This window comes from Pongo pygmaeus, chromosome 21, assembly GCF_028885625.2.
Source record: "Pongo pygmaeus isolate AG05252 chromosome 21, NHGRI_mPonPyg2-v2.0_pri, whole genome shotgun sequence".
Taxonomy (NCBI): domain Eukaryota; kingdom Metazoa; phylum Chordata; class Mammalia; order Primates; family Hominidae; genus Pongo; species Pongo pygmaeus.
The window spans coordinates 4831357-4851466 of record NC_072394.2 but is presented as its reverse complement, the minus strand read 5'-3'; the positions used below and the strand labels follow the sequence as shown (position 1 = coordinate 4851466).

Here is a 20110-nt window from a genome sequence, read left to right as displayed (position 1 = left end):
GAACTCTAGTAGACTTTGTTATTTGTGTACAACTTTTGACAATTTGTATTGTGAAAACTGAAGGAAAAACGTTGGGGTTTATGTTCAACTTTTTTTCAAACTTTTTTCTCCATTTTTTTGATCAATTGGTATATATTTATTGAAAAAGTTTAATACAAATAAATAATGTAAAACCGAAAGTCTTTATGTGACAGCCAGATGCCTTCCAGCTGTGCACCTATGCAGCCTGCCACAGTGTTTACATTGAGGCCAGGCTCTTCCTGGGATGCTTCAAGCCAATGGCTGAGCACAATGGGCTGCTAGTGCTAGAACATTTCTGCCCAACACAGGACTCCTCTAATCAGCAGTCTTTGCTCTCGGGCTCCCCATTGGCCTGGCTGAGGGCTTCTCAGAGCAGTACCCATCTACTTTTATAGGCGTCACATAGTCTGAAGGCTGTCTCTGCCTGCTCCCGCCCGCTCTCCCCTTCACCTATCACAGACATTTCCCCAATAAATCTCTTTTGCTTCTAATTGCTTCCTGGTATTTGCTCCCCAGGGGACCCCAAATGAGGCCATCTTCCTCCAGTCCCTTCCTTCTCCCACCCCAACTCCACAGAAGTCAGTAAATAAAGATTTACCTCATGTATTATATTGGTGGCAGAACAATTCTTTTATGGCCGTACCACAATTAATTGGGTTGGTCTCCCCACCGACAGATACTTAAGTTGTTTCTAGTCTTACATTATTATGAGTAAGCCACATGCATTTTACTTCATATAACTGTAAATGTATATCTGCACTGTAAAATTCTAGGAGTGGAGTGTCTTGGTCAAAGATGGGTGCACTTTAAAATGTGAAGATATTATCAAATTATTCTTTAAGACATTTGTATCAGGCTACAGTGCCTAGCTGTGGAATAAGAGTTTCTGTTTTCCCAACATATTCACAACACTGGTTATTATCATTTTTTAAAATTTATGCCAGTCTGCTCTAAAAAGTGGTATCTTGTCCTTGTTGGTGATTAGAGCATGGTTTCATACATCTGTGATGACGTCTTATTTTACATCCATTTTTCCTTTAGGTTGCTGCCCTTTTCTTTGATATGCAAGGGCTCTCTGAATTTTAGGAGAAGTGCCTTCTCTCTGCTATCTGTCAGGTACGTTCCCCCGCCACAGCTTGAGATTTATGCTTAGAGTTTATTTAAAGTTTCCTGTGTTGTGAATACATTGTACATTTTTATCTTTGCCATTAAAAAAAAGTCATGACTCCAAAAAATTTTCTAATGCTTTTACAAAACATGAATAAAAAGAAAAAAACTTTGCAGAAATCTGTTTATCATGATAAGAATTCAGAAGGGAATCAGGTAACTGACTTGTGGCTAGAATTATGTACAATCTCACCATAGGGCTAGATACATTGAGATGAAGAAAAATGATGGTATTACCCTTTTCAGTTTCCATGTTAGGTATAGAGATGCTATATTAAAAGGCTGGCTCTCTGATTTTCCTTGCTTCTAGCATTTCTGTAATAATCTTTAAAACAGGCCAAATATTTCAATTGGTTCAATGTTGTATTTTCCAGATAATTTCCCTCAGGTTATATTCTGTGAAAAACAGCTCCCAGGTATTTAAGAAATACCCAAAACTACTAGATACTGAGTTGGGATGGTCAAAAGAAGTAGACAACATGATATGCCATACGCTCATTCTATCTACGTATTATTAGAAGAAAACCAAATTTATTGGGAAAGTTTAGGGGCAAGGATAATAAGAAAATTCTTACACTGTCCAAAATACTATCATTTAAAAAAAAAAAGACAATGGCTTTTGCCTTCAAAATTCTGTTACCTCAACATATATAACAGAGATAGTGGTATCATTGATTCACTCATGAAGAAGGCCTCCACATTTCCATACGTTTACCAATCTTTTCAACAGAGAAAGAAAAAAAGCAAGATGAAAAATCTAGAACCCTCACATTCATGTACGTGTGTAACACGTGTCAAAGCGATCATCTGCGTATGCACAAATAATTTTAAAATGCACATTATTCAGAAGAGGAATTGTTCTTACTGAAGAAATCTGAACTTACCTCCTTGTTCATCCAACATAACCAAAGTCCTGATACCAGCATCTTTACTCTACATTCCAATAATGGTAGCAAAGTTGAAAAGGAGTTAGAGAGAGAAAAGAGAGAAAGAGAAATCAGTAAGGGGACAATTAGCCCTAGAAATGGAAAATGAAGAAGGACCAAAAGAAAAAAGGGAGGAAGTATGACAAGAGTCCTGAGGGGTTATGGAGGGATAGAAGAATGGGCCAGCTGTGGACTTGATCTACCAGTGATGCTTTAGGCAGAATGAGGAAATGGAGCACTGTCTCCATGGGGTAGGGCTGGGGTGGGGCCTGCATGAAATCAGGATACACATATTTCATATTATACTGTAATTTTATGTTTGGAAATAAACGTGTCCACAGTTTTTATACCACCAATCACAGAAAGCAACCCTTTGGAAATCTTCTAGTCTAAATTTTCTTCTTTGGCACGATCTATCAGAAAGTCTTCATCAGTGAAATTGGGGAGGGATGCCCCATGGGAAGATGTGCAAGAATCTTGGTGGTAGGGGTTGAGGTTTTCAGGTTCATCAGAAGAGAGCATGGCTTTACAAAGGTTGGGAAACACAGCTCAAAAGGAAACTCACTCTCCAATTTTCTTTCTCTATAGAGAGGGTCTGCAGTATTTAGAATGGGTTTGAGATGAGAAATAAGGGCTCTTAATTCTGAAATCTAACATTCTGCATAATAATCTAGTGTGAGAAAATAATTTCTTTACACGCTTTACAGAAGTTCTTCTGTGCAGGGGAAGTCTTTAAAAGGCATCCCTCATCTCCTTATTGTTCAAATAAACCAAATACCACCTGAACCACGAGCAGGAAGTGGGTGGGAGTTGGTGGGCAGGAGAGAAGTAACAAAGATATCTGTATCACTCACACTTAAGAATCCTCATTTCTAGAAAGCCTAATCAGTTAATGCCTTCCATTTTACAGGGCAACTGTTAATGTGTATAAAATGGCATTGCTTACAGTTTGGATGAATTGGTTTTTCAAGTAAAGCTCATGGTACCCCCAGAAGAAATTCTAAGCTAGGACCTCTCTCATGGTGCTTATTTTCCACTGATGTACTTTGAACTAAGAAAGAAAGAGAGAGATACTAGTGGAGGCCAACAAAGTGCTTTTAAAAAAATAGTATTTTAACAATTAAATTTCAATAGTGCTTCTGAAAAATAAAATACTGAAAATGATTTCTATGAGCTTTTATAAACTCACCATTTTAGAGAATGTGTGCAGTTAAATCTCCAGGACACAAAAGCCTACCTTGCCTTTGAGCACACTTTGATAGGCTTTAGTGGCAAAGTCAGGATGTAGTATGGACAGGGCCGGCCCAGGATGGCCTCAGGAGTCCTTGACAGCACAGACTCCGGAGCCAGACTCTGGGCTGGAATGCTGGTGATTTCATTCTCTAACTGTGGGGCCTCAGGCAAGTGTCCTGATTGCTCTGTGCCTCCGTTCTCTCCTTTGTAAGACAGCCATGACAATAGTTAATACCTCATTGAGGAGGTATATGCGTTAAACAAATTAATATGTGGAATGTGCTAGAATGGAGTGTTTCTAAAATAAGTGTTTCTAAAATAAATATATTCAGAAAATGCATCTATAGCAGGCTATCTAGGCAAACTAAAAGCTATCTAGGCAAACTAAAAATATCATCATTATCAAGTATCTGAAGCTTCTAGACCACTACTTTTCAAACTGGAATGTGCATATGAATCCTCTGCACATGAATCATCTTGTAAAATGTAGATTCTGATTCAGTAGGGCTAGGGTAGAGCCTGGGCTTTTCATTTCTAACAAGCTCCCTGACACATGGAGCTGGTTCAGAGACATACATTAAGTTGCAATGTTCTAGACCACAAAAGACATTTCAAAATATTTTCTTTAAATGGGTTGTAAATAGGCTTTTGCCTGTACTAGCCTGTATTTTAATGATTTATTTGCTCTTTTCTTCATTCTTTCTCCATTTCTTGTGAGATGAAATTATACAAGGCAGATGGCTATTCGGGCATAGGGATGTGACAATGCGGGTTCTGCTGAGGGCAGAGGCATCTCGGAGAGCACTTTCTCCTCGAGGGCCCAATCAGGCCACACATGAAATCTTTGCTCCATTCTACTGGGGACAGTGGATGGGAAAAAGGTTAGTGATTTTAGTTTGGTCAGTCCAGCCCTCATCTGTTTACACTTTCTTGATATTCTATTATACCCATTTATTTTTATGTGGAGCCCTGCAAGTATAATTGCACATTTGTCCAATTTGGTGCTGAATGTTTTAACACTAGAATGATTCACGGAACTAATTTGAGGGAGCAAGAGTTTTTCAGGTTGCCCCAGTTTGGGAGAACAGAAGCAGAGAGCACTGATGTGGGAGTCAGGAACACTGGGCTGTGCTCTTAGCTCAGCCAGCAACCAGTCATGAGACCCTGGAAGAGACATCTGACCTTCCGGAATGTTTCCCCATGTTTAAGATAAGGATAGGGATGCCGAGTAAGACTGAGAAGATTGAGTGGTTGATAGGTTGGCTAATCACTCACAGGCTCCTTTTTACTTTCCTTCCTTTCCTTCCTTCCTTCCTTCCTTCCTTCCCTCCTTCCTTCCTTCCTTCCCTCCTTCCTTCCTTCCTAGTGTTTATTGAGCCTCTACTCTGCTCTAGGCACTAAGGATAATGGGTAGACAAATGCATGACCTCTCAAATGTGTTCCTTTGTTTGTGAGACAATTTGGTCAGGTGGGCAGAACCAGGATCTGGGAGTCATTACTTCTGAATTCTAGACCTATCTTAATAATGCTAGTGCTCTAAGGTCACCTGTTCTGTGTCTCAGCTTCCCAGCTGTCAAATGGGGACAGTAACTGCTCCCTCATAATTTCTCACAGTAGTTATGAGGGTAAGATGAGCCTCAGAGGGTCCAGCCTCTCAAGGTTCACCTCTATGGGAAGCTGACACCTCCATGAGTTCAGGAAATAAGACATTGAGTAGAATCTCAATCTACTTAGAATGAGCTGCTTTGTTTCCTTAGATCTTTTTTTTTTTTTTTTTTTTTGTGTGGAATTTTCAAAGAAAAATAATGATTGTAAGAGATGCTGGTGGACGAGAAGGGTGATATGTAAGAACTTACACTCTGAAATCAGGTAGGCCTGGGTTTTAACTTCATCTCTGCCGTTTATACCTGTGTGTCTCAAGCAAGCTACTTAACCACTGTGTACCTCAAGTTCCTCTACAGTAAAACAGAGATCAAACTAGTAGTAGAAGGAAGCTAACAAAGATTAAATTAGGTAATGTACATTTGATGATGATGACAATGATAGCTCCAAGCACAGTACCTGGCACATTTCACCTCGGTACATGTTAGAACTTGCGTTTGGCTCCAGTCTTTTGCTGACAGCTTCTATCAAAAATAACTAGGTTGCTTTTGTGGGGAGCTAGAAGCTTGAGATGGGCAGGGATAGAGACATGATTTCAGGGAGGCAGAATATTACTTTCTCTTATTCCTTAAATAGTATTATGTTTTAGTAGCTAGGAATGTGAGGAGGTGGTTCTATTTTTATCTTAGCTCAATTCTTAGTTTCTGTTTGAGATTGCTGGGAAAATCGCCTACCTAAAAACAGGGGAGTTGAAGATATGAAGGATTACTTTTTCTTTTCCATTTCTTTCTTTTCTCTTTTATTTCTCTATTTTAATTAAAAAAAAAATTTTCCAGATGAACTAAGACAATCTTTATAGAACGTTTTGAATCTTTATTTTGCCATTCTGAGATGCTTTTCCCAAAGTCTAAAACATTTGAACTAAAACTAGAACACTCCAGGCACTCTCTCCAAAAGACCCCACATCTGCATATCTGAAAAGGACTGCTCAACCTGATTTTTTTCATTTTTAGGGGGAAGTCTGGCATACACCACTTTAGAATGCTTATTCTCTTCGCATGGCCAAAGTGTCTTGAAAGTCTTGAAAGATAAGTTGGCATAAAAAGAAGGATGCTAAAACATTCATGAAATATTAGTTGTGCAATAACCACTCCATGGAAGTTATGTGGTGTCTCTGAATTGGCCTGCCCTAAGGCTGTGGGGCTTTTCCTGGGCTTAATTTACATAGCCCAAAGCATTGATGTGCAGGCTCCATTTCCTGCATTTAGCATTAGCAGAGTTAACTTTTTTTCCTGGAATTAAATACTCCGTCCTTGAGGATACCTTAATGAGTCTCTTACCAGAATCAGTTGTTCCCTCCCCTGTGCGCCTAAGGCAAATATGGCCTTGAATTTGCAGAGCTACTTACATATCTGTTTCCCAGCAAGATACCAATTTACATCTCCCTTCCTATCCCCAGAGTTAGGCATTCTGTGAATATTTGTTGAAATGCATTCACCAAAAGAGAGTTCCTAACTCCAGGCTGAGAACCAAGTGCTACATGATTTCTAACCTTTTTACCTATCTATGGCATTCATTTTTTCTGAACTTTCTCCACTCACCTCTGCGTAGTTTTACATTACCCTTGAAATGCTGATAACGATGACTATTAAAAAGCAAGGCCCCACCCCTAACCACGGCTACACCCTGGAGTCTGTTAAGGATGGTGTAAAGTTGTATATTCCACTGAAAGAGAGATTGTTTGCCTTAGGGAGACTTCACAAGTTTAGTAACCTTTCCTGTCTTAGAGACTGAATTTCAATAAGGATTCAGCTCAATTCAAATTATATGGCACTGTCAAACCTTGGGATCATGAGGAAGATCCTGGTACTTCAATCCTCAGGTTTTCCAAATGATTTCTGCCCTTGATGAATATTTAATGCAGATTCTCTTTAGAGAATGTCCTTTTTGATTGAAAAGCAGAATATCATCTAAATAGCCAATGTCCTAGACATCACGATGTTTGACCATAAATATAAAATAACCCAGGAGGAAGTAAGAGCAAATCAATCTACTCTAATAACACTTTGCTCACAATTTCCTAAGCATGGAAAGTCTAATAGCCTCCTCTTATTTATCAGAGGCAGGAGATAGCTTCCATCTCTTTTGTTCCTTGTTCTAAGATGTAGCTGCATGCTTGACTGAAAAATGCTTTAGGAGAAACAAAAACGTATGATTCGAGAATCCTACTTCAATCAATAAGCTTTTGAGAGATTTTCCCCTAGAATAAATTAGAGCAGATACTCATTTTTGAAGACTGGCCGACATGGCTTGCATTTTAAGACGATACATGAAAAAGTGACCATGTCTCAGACTCTGATGTGTAAGGGATCAGTTCAAGGTGTGCGTTCTGATTCATTTGTTTTGCTCCTTTCCACTGTCTAGGCAGCATTTCAACATTGCACAGGCAGGCAAATTAGTGACAGTTCTGATATTTCGGAAACTTATACCAGATGTGCACACATGTAAGCAAAAAAAGAAAAATGGGATTGGAGGCTATGGTTGAAAGCTATAAGGATGTATTGTAATAATATACAATCAAATAAATATCTCGGTTGATTTCTAGGCTCCCTTCAGGTTAACTTCAGAGCTCATGTAGGCATATTACTAAGATGGGCTTCTTTCATTTTTCTTCCTCCTGAAAACTTGAGAGAGAATAAGTCCATGCTAAGAGTCTTGCCTGCACTCCTAGATTTAGAATATCTACCCCCTTCTTCATCCTCAAGTATTTCTGCATGAGCAGCAGCGTTCCTTGGACAGTGCAGATAAAATATTGCTCTTCGCTTAGACAGAACGCTGCTTCCCTGTACTGAGGATCTGCTTTGCTAGGGTTGCCTTCCGGTGTGGCCCGTTTGTGCCACATTGCAGGCTCGAATTATCATTTTGGGGGATAACAGATTTTGTTATGTGTGCCCCACCCCCCCACCCCCTGCCCCACCCACTTCCCCGGCTTCCTAGGGAGTGCATGCTTGCCACCTCCTTCCCACTCCTCCTGCGGCAATTCACATTTAGCCATATCTCCTTCCTAGGTGAGAAGCTGAAGCTACAGATATAAGAGAAGGAGGACATTGGCTCCTAGAGGGTGAGAGGTGGCTGCCTTTCCTTTTACCCTTTGTAAAATTTATCTTTTCTTCCTTTTCAAGTTGTTGCATATGAAATTTATGATAGCATGAGGGGAGTAGGCTCATTTAATCATTCTGCCAGAGAAAGCCCAAGATCTCTAAAAACGATAATCACACATAAATTTATATACTGATAAGCAGTATCAAAGCACAGCTAAAACAGCATCTCACTGAATAAAAACTATTAGGCTGTTTTATTAGGTTAAGATAAATATAGTCCAACCCATTCTTTTTCCACTTCATCTCTCCCATTGGGCAAATTCAATTAATCCATTTATTCTGCCTGGCTGACTGCTGCTCTACCAAATTGGAATGAGTGAGGTTTATGATTGCAAGTGCCCTTTTGATTCCATTATTGCTATTTGCCCCCATTTTACCCATTTAAAAATAGTTTGGGACTCATTAACCCTGCCTTGCAAATGGACTCAATCCAGACAGGAATATAAAAAACCTTCTGTATTTATATTATTGGACTTGATATTTCCCTTTGTTAAAGGGCTTTCCTATTTTTTTTTCATAAATTTTAGTGCTTGACTTTAAATAGAACAATTACTAAAAATGATACACCTATATGCGTACATATTTTTAAAAGTCATATATGTGGCTAAAGTTAGAACAGAATCTCAAGATTAGATGTAATTTATAGGCACCAAAATAATTACAAATAAAGTTTTATGTAGATAATTCCTTTGTATATTAAAAATTGCTCTGATTTGCTTAAAGTGATACAATCTTCTGTGATTTCTTGTGAGCACTGACTTGGAAATTCTGTTATTCTCTGCTTCCCAGACCAGACTACAGAGGTGGCTTGGGCTGGGAAGGAGGGTGAAGGTGTCTTCATGGCTATCTGGCAACTTAATTACAGCATCTCCCTCATTCTGAGCCTTTCTGATAGGCTACATCCACACTGGAATCTAGGGGATCATGGCCTAAGGAAACATAATAGCAACTAGGAAAGGATATATCAGCATAAGGGATTTGTTTCTTTATCTTAAAATACTGTCACTTCTTACCTCTTCAACCAGTTGCAGCATACGACGGGTGCTTTCCAGCGACTAAGATTTAAAAAACAAACAAACATAAACTTTGTGAGTGCAGGATCCAGAGATCTTGGAAAATCAGAAATACCTTATTTACTTGAGAAACACAAAGGGTATCTATCACATATTCTTTTCAGTTGGCAAGTGAAACACAAAATGTCAGTACATTTTCAAACTCTTTCCTATCAGGCTTTTTACATGATCAGATTCCCTAAAGCAATTACATTAAAGCTTATCTTCAGAAAATCAAAACCATATGAAGCTGATCTTGATATCAAAGACAAAGTAATCTGGAGAAGATAATTTTGCATGCTCGGAATGCATGAAAAGTTATCTCAAATACTCAGAGGACTAATTTGGCCTCCCTGGGCCAGGAATATTAAATTTTAAACACAAACATAATTTTTCATGAATCGAGATAAATATAACATCAAGTTTCTTACAAAGCTCCTAGAAACACAATAGGAAGTTCTTATCAATACAAATTAAGTTGTTGCCTTAGGGTGAAAAAAATCAAGCATGTTTGAAATGACTAGCCTATAGGAGACAGCTATAATAATTATCTTCATCCTTAGATAAGAAAAAATGAGACGGAAAGGCTGAGCTCTGCAATGGTCCCCCAGGCACGGCGTTGTCACTTTTTTCTCAGTTCTTTTGAAACGACTAGAATCCAACAACCAGTGTGATTTCTCAAAGCTTTGCTTTTAACTGACAAACTTATTTTGAACAAGATTCTACAGGAACCTGAAGGATGTTAACTTCCCTGGAAGAGCTGTCAGCCGGCTGCTTTTTGAAATAGAATGGCTGCAAGCAGCAGTCTGCTGGTAAAGGTTTAACTACCGGCTCTCTGGGAAAAATATACGAATACATACATGTATTCAAGTTTATTATTTTACTGATATAAAGGATGAATAGCACAAAATTTATAAATAATAATAAAATATACAATACTGTCTTTATTGTAAATTCCACATAGCCAATTGATTCTCACAGAAAGCTTTTACTGATTTTTGCTGAACTTTTGTGTCTATAGCTAACCATGTGATGAACCAGAGTAGTTCTGACATGAATGTTGGTTGGATATTTTCATTTATATTAATGAGTAAGAAGAAAATTAAACAATGAAGGCACGTGTTGGAATTGTACTCATTTGTGAATGACAAAAAGGATTTCTTTGCCTTAGAGAATCATAATTTTCAAATACTGGAAGATTTCCTCTTTTTGTGTTATTCATAGTATAATGGCTGCAGACATACATACTTTTAACTTTAATCTTCATTATTAATATTTTCTCTACTTTTTAAAGTCTAGACAATCAGCAAAACAATAAGTCAAGTCCTGATCTGCAGTATGTGCAGATTCTTGGGTTATAAATACTCTTACTCTGTCTGATTTTTAAATTTTTAAATATTTTTAGAGATGGGAGTCTCTCTATGTTGCTCAGGCTGGTCATGAACTCTTGGTCTACGTGATCCTCCTGCCTCAGCCTCCCAAGTAGCCAAGATCACAGGTGAGAGCCTCTGTGCCCAGCTCTGCCTGATTTTAAGCTACAACTTCATATTACTGATCATGAAGTTGGAAAGATACATGGTAACACATTATTATACCTTATTTCCACCCTACAGATAAAATGGATGGATCTCAAGATCATGGATAATGGAGTAAAATGTAGCAAAATAATTACGAAGTGATGAAGTTTGAGTGTTTATTACTTTTGATTTTAATAGAATCTGTCTAATTGTCAGTTTATATGATTCAATTTTAATAATGTCTGCATTTAGCAACCAGCTTGCAAAGTTCCCGAAAATGTTAACAATCTGTTCTCAGAACTGAGCCTTCTCCAGCATAGCACTCAATTAAGGCACCCAAAGACATTGCTTTCTTTTCTTAGAGGACCTTGACTTCTCAAGATTTCTAGAAATTGAGAGTTAGGGCCAAGACATTAATTTGTATGCAGCTTTTATAATCAACTCATTCTGGTCCACAGAAGTCTTAGGTGTACAGAAAATCAAAGTCATATTACTTTTTCTAAAAGAAATTGCGACATTGAAAGAAAGGCTTTCCCTACCTGAACCTGAATAAGATAAACCACTCAGGCCTTCATCTTTTGCCTCCCTTCCTAGGTCTCCACTCCTTACCTCATCAGCCAACTGGTCTGCCCTTCGCTGCATCTCCTCCAGCTCATTACGCATGTCTGCGTCTTCGGCCATGGTAGCGGTGGGGAGTGGCTGGGCGCCTGGGCTAGGGGGTCAGTGACGGGTTTGGCTCTGGACCTGGGAAGAAGTAGATTTGAAAATATGAGAGCTTATATATGTTCATGTAGGTGTGTGCAAAGACCAGAAAATCTAAATGGCCCGTACTTAGTCCACATGACGCAGTTTTCTGATCTGAAAGCCATGCTCAGACAGGGGTCAACAGAATTGTGCTGTTTCTCCAAAAGATGCCACAAATACATACTTGCCAATTCTGCCATGGAGATATACACCTATCTACCTATGAAATATTTTTAAAGAGACAAACTACCCAAGGGTTGGGAATGATGAGGTTGGAGGGATGTGGTTTGGGGTTAGTGTACTTTTATCATCACATTTATTTATTTATTTATTTATTTAAATAGCTCTATTAAGGTATAACAGATATACAGTCCACCTCACATATTTGAAGTGTACAACTTGAGAAGTTTCGACATATGTATACACCCAGGAAACCATGACTGCAATCAAAACGATGAACATAGCCATTACTCCTCCAAATTTCCTCCCCACCCACTGGCCCCTGCCCTATCCCACATGTCTATGCCCAGAAAACTGCTGATCTACTTTCTTTTTATAATTTTTTTGAGATGGAGTCTCGCTGTGTTGCCCAGGCTGGAGTGCAGTGGTGCGATCGCAGCTCACTGCAAGCTCTGCCTCCTGGGTTCACGCCATTCTCCTGCCTCAGCCTCCCGAGTAGCTGGGACTACAGGTGCCTGCCACCACGCCTGGCTAATTTTTTGTATTTTTAGTAGAGACAGGGTTTCACTGTGTTAGCCAGGATGGTCTTGATCTCCTGAGCTTGTGATCTGCCTGCCTTGGCCTCCCAAAGTGCTGGGATTACAGGCGTGAGCCACCGCACCCAGCCTGATCTACTTTCTGTCACTATACATTAGTTTGCATTTCCTATAATTTTATATAAATAAAAATCACATAGTATGTACTACTTTTTGTCTGCCTTCTTTCACTTAGCATAATTATTTCGAGATTTATCTATGTTGCATCATGTATTAACAGTTCATTCAATTTTTGTTGTTGAATAGTGTTCCATTGTGTTTAGAAGCCTGCGGAAGCCAAAGGCAGAAAATCTCTCATCTATTTCTGTTGTCATCAGAGGTTGCCAAAAGGGCTTGTGTGAGGGTAAGCTGCTATCACTCCAAAGAGGGTGGGTCCTTGGTCCTGAAAGGTGACCAGTCCATTTCTTGGCTACTCTCTTGAAATCCCACATGGTGCAAATGACAGGAACAAGGACTGAGTCCATTCCAGAGAGAGCCCTCCTTCCTCCTTCCTCCTCAAATATTTATTGAGCACCTGTAATATGCCAGGCAGTGTTAGGCACTAGGGATACAGTGATGGACAAGATACGCAAATCCCCTGCCTTTACAGAATTCAGTCTAATTGGGAAGATGCAAGCAAAAGAGGGAACTAGATGATTCAGGGTGATGATAATTACACTAGGGGACATGTCTGGTATCATGGGTGCCCATGGGTTTGCAACAGGCCTTTCTGAGGAAGCCATGTCCCCAGGCCATCGAAGGGAAGGGGGTAAAGGGCCCGATGGGGTAGGTATCTGATAGAATGAAAAATTCTCTGTGAGTAGCACATTTGAAGAAGGCATGGGCTCTTGTCTTGTAGATGAGATGGTCAACTGTGCACTTTATCCTCACTGTTGCATGGTAGAGCATGATCTCTGGGAAATGGCTGTGCAGCCAGGAATTACATTTCTAGTTCCCATCGCAAGGAAGTGGTGCTTTGTGGCTAGAGACAGTCCATGAGTGGTAGTAGAACAATGTGTGTCCCTGTCAGTCTAAGGCAGTTCAGAAGCAGGTATTCTCCTCCCTCTCTTTCTCCTTCTGCCAGAAAAACAGTCTTAAAGGATGGCTAAGCCATGAGACCATGAGACAGAAGGAACTTGGGCCCTCCATATCCCTGCATGGAGAAAAATGACTCCTGGCCAGTAACACCTGAACTCTTATGTGAGCAAACAATATATTTCTATTATGCTATGGAAAATGTGAGAGTTGTTTTGTTATAGCAGGCTGTGTTACACTAACTAGTAAATGTCTGAAGAAACTTAGAACATAAACATTGCATATGAGCTTGATTTCCTAACCAAAAAACATATTTGTGTTTGTCCTTCTATTGAAAACCGAAGCTGGGAAAGGAAATCAGATTTGGGGCCTTGGGGCACTACCATGTTTATTATTATTATTATTTGCATGAGAATGAGAATCACTTTTTGGAAAAATAAAAATGAAAATTCTGTATGAAAAAAAATCAGGAACATACTCATTGAGAGGCAAGGCAACAAAAGTTCCCAGAGGCAGGTCCTAGACCTCATCCTGGGGGAGGAGGCTCTGCCATCTCGCCTCCCAGGTCCACGATTCTACTGCTTTCTCAACAAAGATGGAATTTTCTAGGCTTTTAATTTAGCACATATTAATATCACTTTCCAAATTTATTGCTCTTGTGAAAAAAAATCATACCTTTAGGGTTCTTAGGAGGAATCCTAAAGTGAAACTTCTTTGGAGATAACAGGTTTCACAGTTCTCTACCCAGTGATTGCTGGGCAAAGCAACAAATATGAAATCTGAGTAAAAAAAGAAATAACAAAGCTTCAGGTTTGCCTTATTCTACCACTGGCATTAAGCAAATAATGGAGTAAGTTTATGTGAGGTTAGCTTTATGGGCAGTCATTTAATAACTGACAGAGCATCTTACTATGAGCCTGCTAATTTTCAAATGCCTGTTCCGGCCACTAGAACATGTGCTCGTGAGATGATATAGAGATGTGAACACTGTGTTTTATTTAAATACATGAGACTTTATTTCCATGTCTCCATTTTAGAAATTAGTATCTAGAAAACAGACACTAGAAAGAATTTACACCAAGTCACTCCAGAATCTTAAGAATCATGGAAATGAAATCTCAGTATTCTCAAGTGACTGGGGATCTATCCTCCAGAATAAAGCAGTGGACCCGTGGGGAAGTTGAGTAGACTATGGACCATAGTTTTTGGAGTGGGTGGATAAAGACATTGATGTCAGAAAGACCCAGCTGGACTGTTGGCTCTGGCGCTCAGAAGCTGGGTGAGTCTAAGTTCATCGCCATCTCTGAGCTTTAGTTTTCTCAACAGGACAAACAATACCAATCTCATGGGGTTGTTGAGGGGAATAAATTACAGAAAAGTTCTGGCCAACCTTTTTTGTAAAAAAGGATGTGGAGCTTAATATTCAGAAAGCCTCACTAATTCAGGACAGCCCTACACCCTTGGCTGAGTGTGGAACAAACCCGATATTTGTTAATCAGCTTTCCTCTACTAACGGCTGGGCATAAGGCATGTTGCTGTGGTGCTGAGCACCCACGGAAGCTTGAAACCAGGGAAACCAGCAGAGTGCCTGAGCCTCCAGTCTCCAAGCAGCACCTCTCACAGGAGTACCACGAGGAGACAAACAAGAGTGCCTTCTGGCCCCATGCTCCATCTTTATATTTTGCTGCTGGGTTCCTGGGGGGAAAATGTGTATTTTCAGCCTAAGCAAGCCATTGACCTTTCCTTTTCACAGGCCAGTTTATTAGAAGGCAGGGGTCCATGTGCTTTCAGACTTGTAGTGCTATTGCTCTGTCCCACTCCTTCAGGTCTATTTGCTGATGAATGTTTCTGTGCATGGTTCTCTCTCTTCTCTCTCTCTCTCCCTCTCTCTCTCGCTCTCTCTCTCTCTCACACATACTCAAGTTTCCTGTGTTTCCTTGGCAATCTCCTCTCAAAGTTGTTATTCTCAGCATGTGAAGAACAGCTGTAGGGCGCCCTGGCTCCAAGTTGACAGCAGCCTATCCAGGCCTGGCTGATAGGCAGCTGGTGCGATGGCGGAGAAGCCATGTGGCAGATACCCTTGGTTTCATCACTTTCACGGTTCCCCCAGGAGCTCCCACACCTTTGTCCTGCTCTAAAACATGGAGATACATCTGTGATTTGGGAGGAGGGCTGATGAATCCGGTGGATCTCAAACACACAGCATTTCAAAGCTGAAAAAGCGATTCCCTCTCTCGTAATAAGAACAGCTGGAGAGTGGGTGCTGAGTGTACCTCCAGATCTTCTGTTGCGATGTTTACTGCTAGTGTTTAATAAATTGTTCCTATAAACCCCAAACTCATGCATGTTAGCATTCTAAAAGACAGCAGCTGAAGAGGCATAAGGATGTTTATTAATAGTAATTTCAGTAGCTGAAAAGATGTTAGTAGTGAAGTGGCATTTATGATCAAGGCAGCCTGTAATACATCCCTCATATTAGCACATTAAACTGCCATCTTGTGTGTCGCAGAGCAGGTAGAAAGAGGAAACTAGGAAGGAGAGGAAATTAGGAAGAAAAGCCACTCAAAACTATTCTCCGAGGCTCTGATTGTAAGACAAACTCCCAGTCTATTAAGAGCCTAACAGATCTAATTAATTATCTCAAATCACCAGTGCTTATTAGCAAAGGGTCTGACCCCTAGTAAGGGTTCAATTCATGTTAACTGACATGGATGAACTGTTCTGACACTCCCATGTAGCATTCAGTGTTTCCAAATCAGCACTTTACAAGGTGTGGTCCAGGACAGAGCTTCTGAAACTTCCCCCAGAGTCAGAATATGCAGAAACCTTGTTAAAATGGATTGCTGGGCCCCACCCTCAGGGATTCTAATTCAGTTGGTCTGAAATGGGGTCACTGATTCTGCATTTCTTTCTTTCTTTTTTTTTTTGGAGACAGAGTTTCACTCTGTCACCCAGGCTGGAGTGCAGTGGCGCCATCTCAGCTCACTGCAACCTCTGTCTCCTGGGTTCAAGTGATTCTGCTGCCTCAGCCTCCCAAGCAGCTGGGATTACAGGCGCACGCCACCACACCCAGCTAATTTTTTGTATTTTTAGTAGAGATAGGGTTTCACCATGTTGGCCAGGCTGGTCTTGAACTCCTGACCTCAAGAGATCCACTTGCCTTGGCCTCCCAAAGTGCTGGTATTATAAGCGTGAGCCACCGTGGCCAGCTGATTGTGCATTTCCAGCCAGCCTTCAGGTGATGCTGAAGCTGCTGGTTCACAGAGCACACGTTGAGTAACTGGTCTGTAGGACCTTCTCTCCTGGAATGTTCATGAGCGTCACCAGGTGGGGTGGTGGGAGTCCTATGGTATTTTTTGTTGTCGTTGTTGTTTTTGAGATAGAGTTTCGCTCTTGTTGCCCAGGGTGGAGTGCAATGGCACGATCTCGGCTCACCACAACCTCTGCCTCCCAGATTTCAAGCAATTCTCCTCCCTTGGCCTCCCAAGTAGCTGGGATTACAGGCGTGCACCACCACGCCAGGCTAATTTTGTATTTTTAGTAGAGACGGGGTTTCTCCATGTTGGTCAGGCTGGTCTCGAACTCCTGACCTCAGGTGATCCGCCCGCCTCGGCCTCCCAAAGTGCTGGGATTACAGGCGTGAGCCACCATGCCGGGCTGGAGTCCTATAGTTATATAGAGTGGGAAACAAGGGGCAGGCTACATTAACCAGGGGCTTTGGGGAAGTTAGGGCCCACGGGCCAAATTCAGCTGTTTTTGTATTGCCCTTGAGCTGAGGGTGGTTTTTACATTTTTAAAATGATTTAAAAGACTCAGAGAAAAAATTTTGTGACATGTGAAAATTATATGAAATTCAAATTTTAGGGTCCATAAATAAAGTTTTACTGGAGCACACACACATCCATTTGTTTATCTGTTGTCAATGGCTCCTTTCACGCTACAACAAGAGTTGAGTGGAAAGACCATATGCCCCCAAAAGCTGCAAATAGTTACTACCTCGCTCTATGCAGAAAATATTTGCAGATCCTTAGCCTAAAAAGAATTAAGCAAAAATTCTGAAATTTTTCAAAATCAATCTTAATAACCCCAGAGCATTATACATTTCCTATAGACACACACGGTATATTTTTTCTGTTCATATGTGTCTGTAAAATCCCCTTTTCATGGAGCTTCTAAGGTGGGGTTAGTGTTTTCTGGAACATAGTTTATTTTTAATTTTTTATTTTTAAGATGGAGTCTTGCTCTGTCGCCCAGGTGGGAGTGCGGTGGCACAATCTTGGCTCACTGCAACCTCCACCTCCCGGGTTCAAGTGCAACCTCAGCCTCCCGAGTAACTGAGAGTATAGGCATGTGAACCATGCCTGGCTAGTTTTGTATTTTTAGTAGAGATGGGGTTTCACCGTGTTGGCCAGGCTGGTCTCGAACTCCTGACCTCAAGTGATCCACCTGCCCTGACCTCCCAAAGTGCTGGGATTACAGGCGTGAGCCACTGCGCCGGACTTCTGGAACATATTTTAAAACAATGCATGAAGTAAAATACAAGATGTAAAAACAAATTTGCCTTTGATCGACTATTCCTACAGGGTTTTAGGATTGCAAATCAGATTTAATCTATATGATTGATTGCAAGGTTATAGGGTGCCCTTGTGGCCCTCAAAACAATTTCTAACTTCTGCAACCAGCTGCGGACAAATGTTCCCAGCCCCAGTAGTAGTGGTGGGAGACAGAAACATCTGAGACAGATGTTTAACATCAGAAACGGAAACATCTGAGGGTCTGTCACTGTCAAGATACTTGCTTCAAGGTGGGCAGGCTGCAGTTATTCTTTAGTGTCAAGGGTAATTTGAAAAGCTCTTTATTCTTTAATGCTACACGTAAGTCTATCTGAAACCCTCATGACATGGGGGGCAAATGGACTCCACAGAAAACTGTTCTTCCCTGTCAAGGGGCTTACTTAGTTAGGTGCCTTAGGGTAAAAATGCTTTCCTGCTGAAGACTTTGAACTGAAATATGAGTTTAGGGCCCAGGAAGAGAGGTGAGTGTGGATAGAGCAGGGTGTGCTTTTTGATATACAAGGTGAATAGAGACATGGCTATTATGCTGGGGACATGGGTCATTAGTCCAAGTGCCAAAGGACAGGAATGTCTCAGGAAAGGTATAAGGAAAGTGTACCCTGATCTAATATATTTATTTCTGTTCCTCTTTTAATAAATAAACCAAACTAACAAATATGTACAAATCAACACCCATCAGCTGAATTATCACAGAGAGCCGAAACCTACATCTTCATTTCTCGCCACACTGTTGATCATTTGTATGAAACTTCTGCAGGATAGATCGTTCTCTTCCTGCAGACCCTGCCTGTTTTCTGGTGGAGGTACACCTTCAAATTCAACAAAAGTTTATGAAAACTCACTATATTTAACAAAGCCCAAAGAAGAACAAAAGGATTTTATAAACCAAGTGGGACAACTCTCCTTATCTATTAATAATAATCATATTAACTAACACTTACGGAGGGCTTGCTCTTTGTTGGGCACTATTTTAAGTGCTTTTCATATAATATATACCTTTACTCAAACTTTCAGTGATACACGGTGTGCATACTATTACTATCCCCACTTTGAGATTATGAAGCAGGCTTAGCAGTAACTATTAAGATTAGGCTAAATGTTAGATCAAGAGTTTGGGTCATTTAAAAAATATATTTTCAAAGTATATTTATTCTCAAAGCAAAGTGTGTGGCTATTTCATGTTTTAATTAAAAACTGGAGACTATTGGCCGGGCACGATGGCTCATGCCTATAATCCTAGCACTTTGGGAGGCTGAGGCGGGCGGATCACAAGGTCAAGAGATAGAGACCATCGTGGCCAACATGGTGAAACCCCATTTCTACTAAAAATACAAAAATTAGCAGGTGGCGTGCGCCTGTAGTCCCAGGCACTCGGGAGGCTGAGGCAGGAGAAGCCTCGTACCTGGGAGGCGGAGGTTGTAGTGAGCCAAGATCGTGCCACTGCACTCCAGCCTGGTGACAGAGCGAGACTCTGTCTCAAAAAAACAAACAAACAAACAAAAAACCTGGAGACTATTTTTAGTTTCATTTACATATTGGAAAACAACACAGAGTGATTTGACAGGTACACCTCAGTAAATCCCAGTTTTCATTACTGTTTATCATCTCTACCTATATTTTAAATCACTGGTTCTTCCACACACCTCACCCCCACCTTTATTCTTATTTCTTTTTTCTTCCTAAGATGTGTTATTGTGTTGTTCCTTTTATATCTTCTTGAATTGACAAATGACTCCTTTACTTGGCATTTTTCTTGTTCTGGGTATAGTATACTTATTGCTATAAATTGTCCTCTATGTGTTACTGTGGCTGTATCTTACAGGTTTTGTCATATAGTATGTTCTTTGTTATTTATTTCTATACAGTTTTAAATTTCAGTTTTAATTTCCTCTCTAATGCAAGAGTTATTTGAAAATGTGATGTTAAGATTGAAATATTAGAGGTTTTTTTGTGATCTCTAATTTTATTTTCAATATGTTGAAAGTGGTCCATATGATTTTTACTATTTGGAATTTGTTGAGATTTCCTTTGTGCCCTAACACATGGACAATGGCTGTGAATGTTTAATTTGTGTCTGAAAAGAAAGTCCATTCTGTCCTTGACTCTAACTACCTACCTATTGACATCAAATCAAGCAGAAAAGGAAGGTTTATGTTTTCAAACTCTCTAAATTCCCTAGTCAATTTGACCTATTGATTTCTGAAAGGGGTGTGTTCAGGTCTTCAACAGTGAGTTCGCTCCATCAATTTCTTCTATTTCAGCCTATTTTTACTCTTTACATTTGCAGCTGTGTTGTCATGCTTATACGTCCATGATTGCTACC

At 40.3% G+C, this 20110-nt stretch overlaps 1 protein-coding gene across 5 annotated transcripts in view; it reads right to left on the bottom strand.

The window, feature by feature from the left end:
* SNAP25 (synaptosome associated protein 25) overlaps window positions 1-20110 on the bottom strand; it is an 88984-nt gene that overhangs the window by 19402 nt on the left and 49472 nt on the right. For 4 of the 5 annotated variants that reach the window (XM_054466454.1, XM_054466452.1, XM_054466455.1 and 1 more), the window contains exons 2-4: window positions 11289-11423; window positions 9124-9165; window positions 2073-2121 (exon numbers count right to left, since the gene is read on the bottom strand). In XM_054466454.1, coding sequence (XP_054322429.1) covers window positions 2073-2121; window positions 9124-9165; window positions 11289-11360 — 163 coding nt within the window. In that variant the 5' untranslated portion in view covers window positions 11361-11423. Of the gene's footprint in view, window positions 1-2072; window positions 2122-9123; window positions 9166-11288; window positions 11424-13888; window positions 13993-20110 lie in introns of all 5 variants that reach the window. The other variant, XM_054466456.2, reaches the window with a different exon arrangement.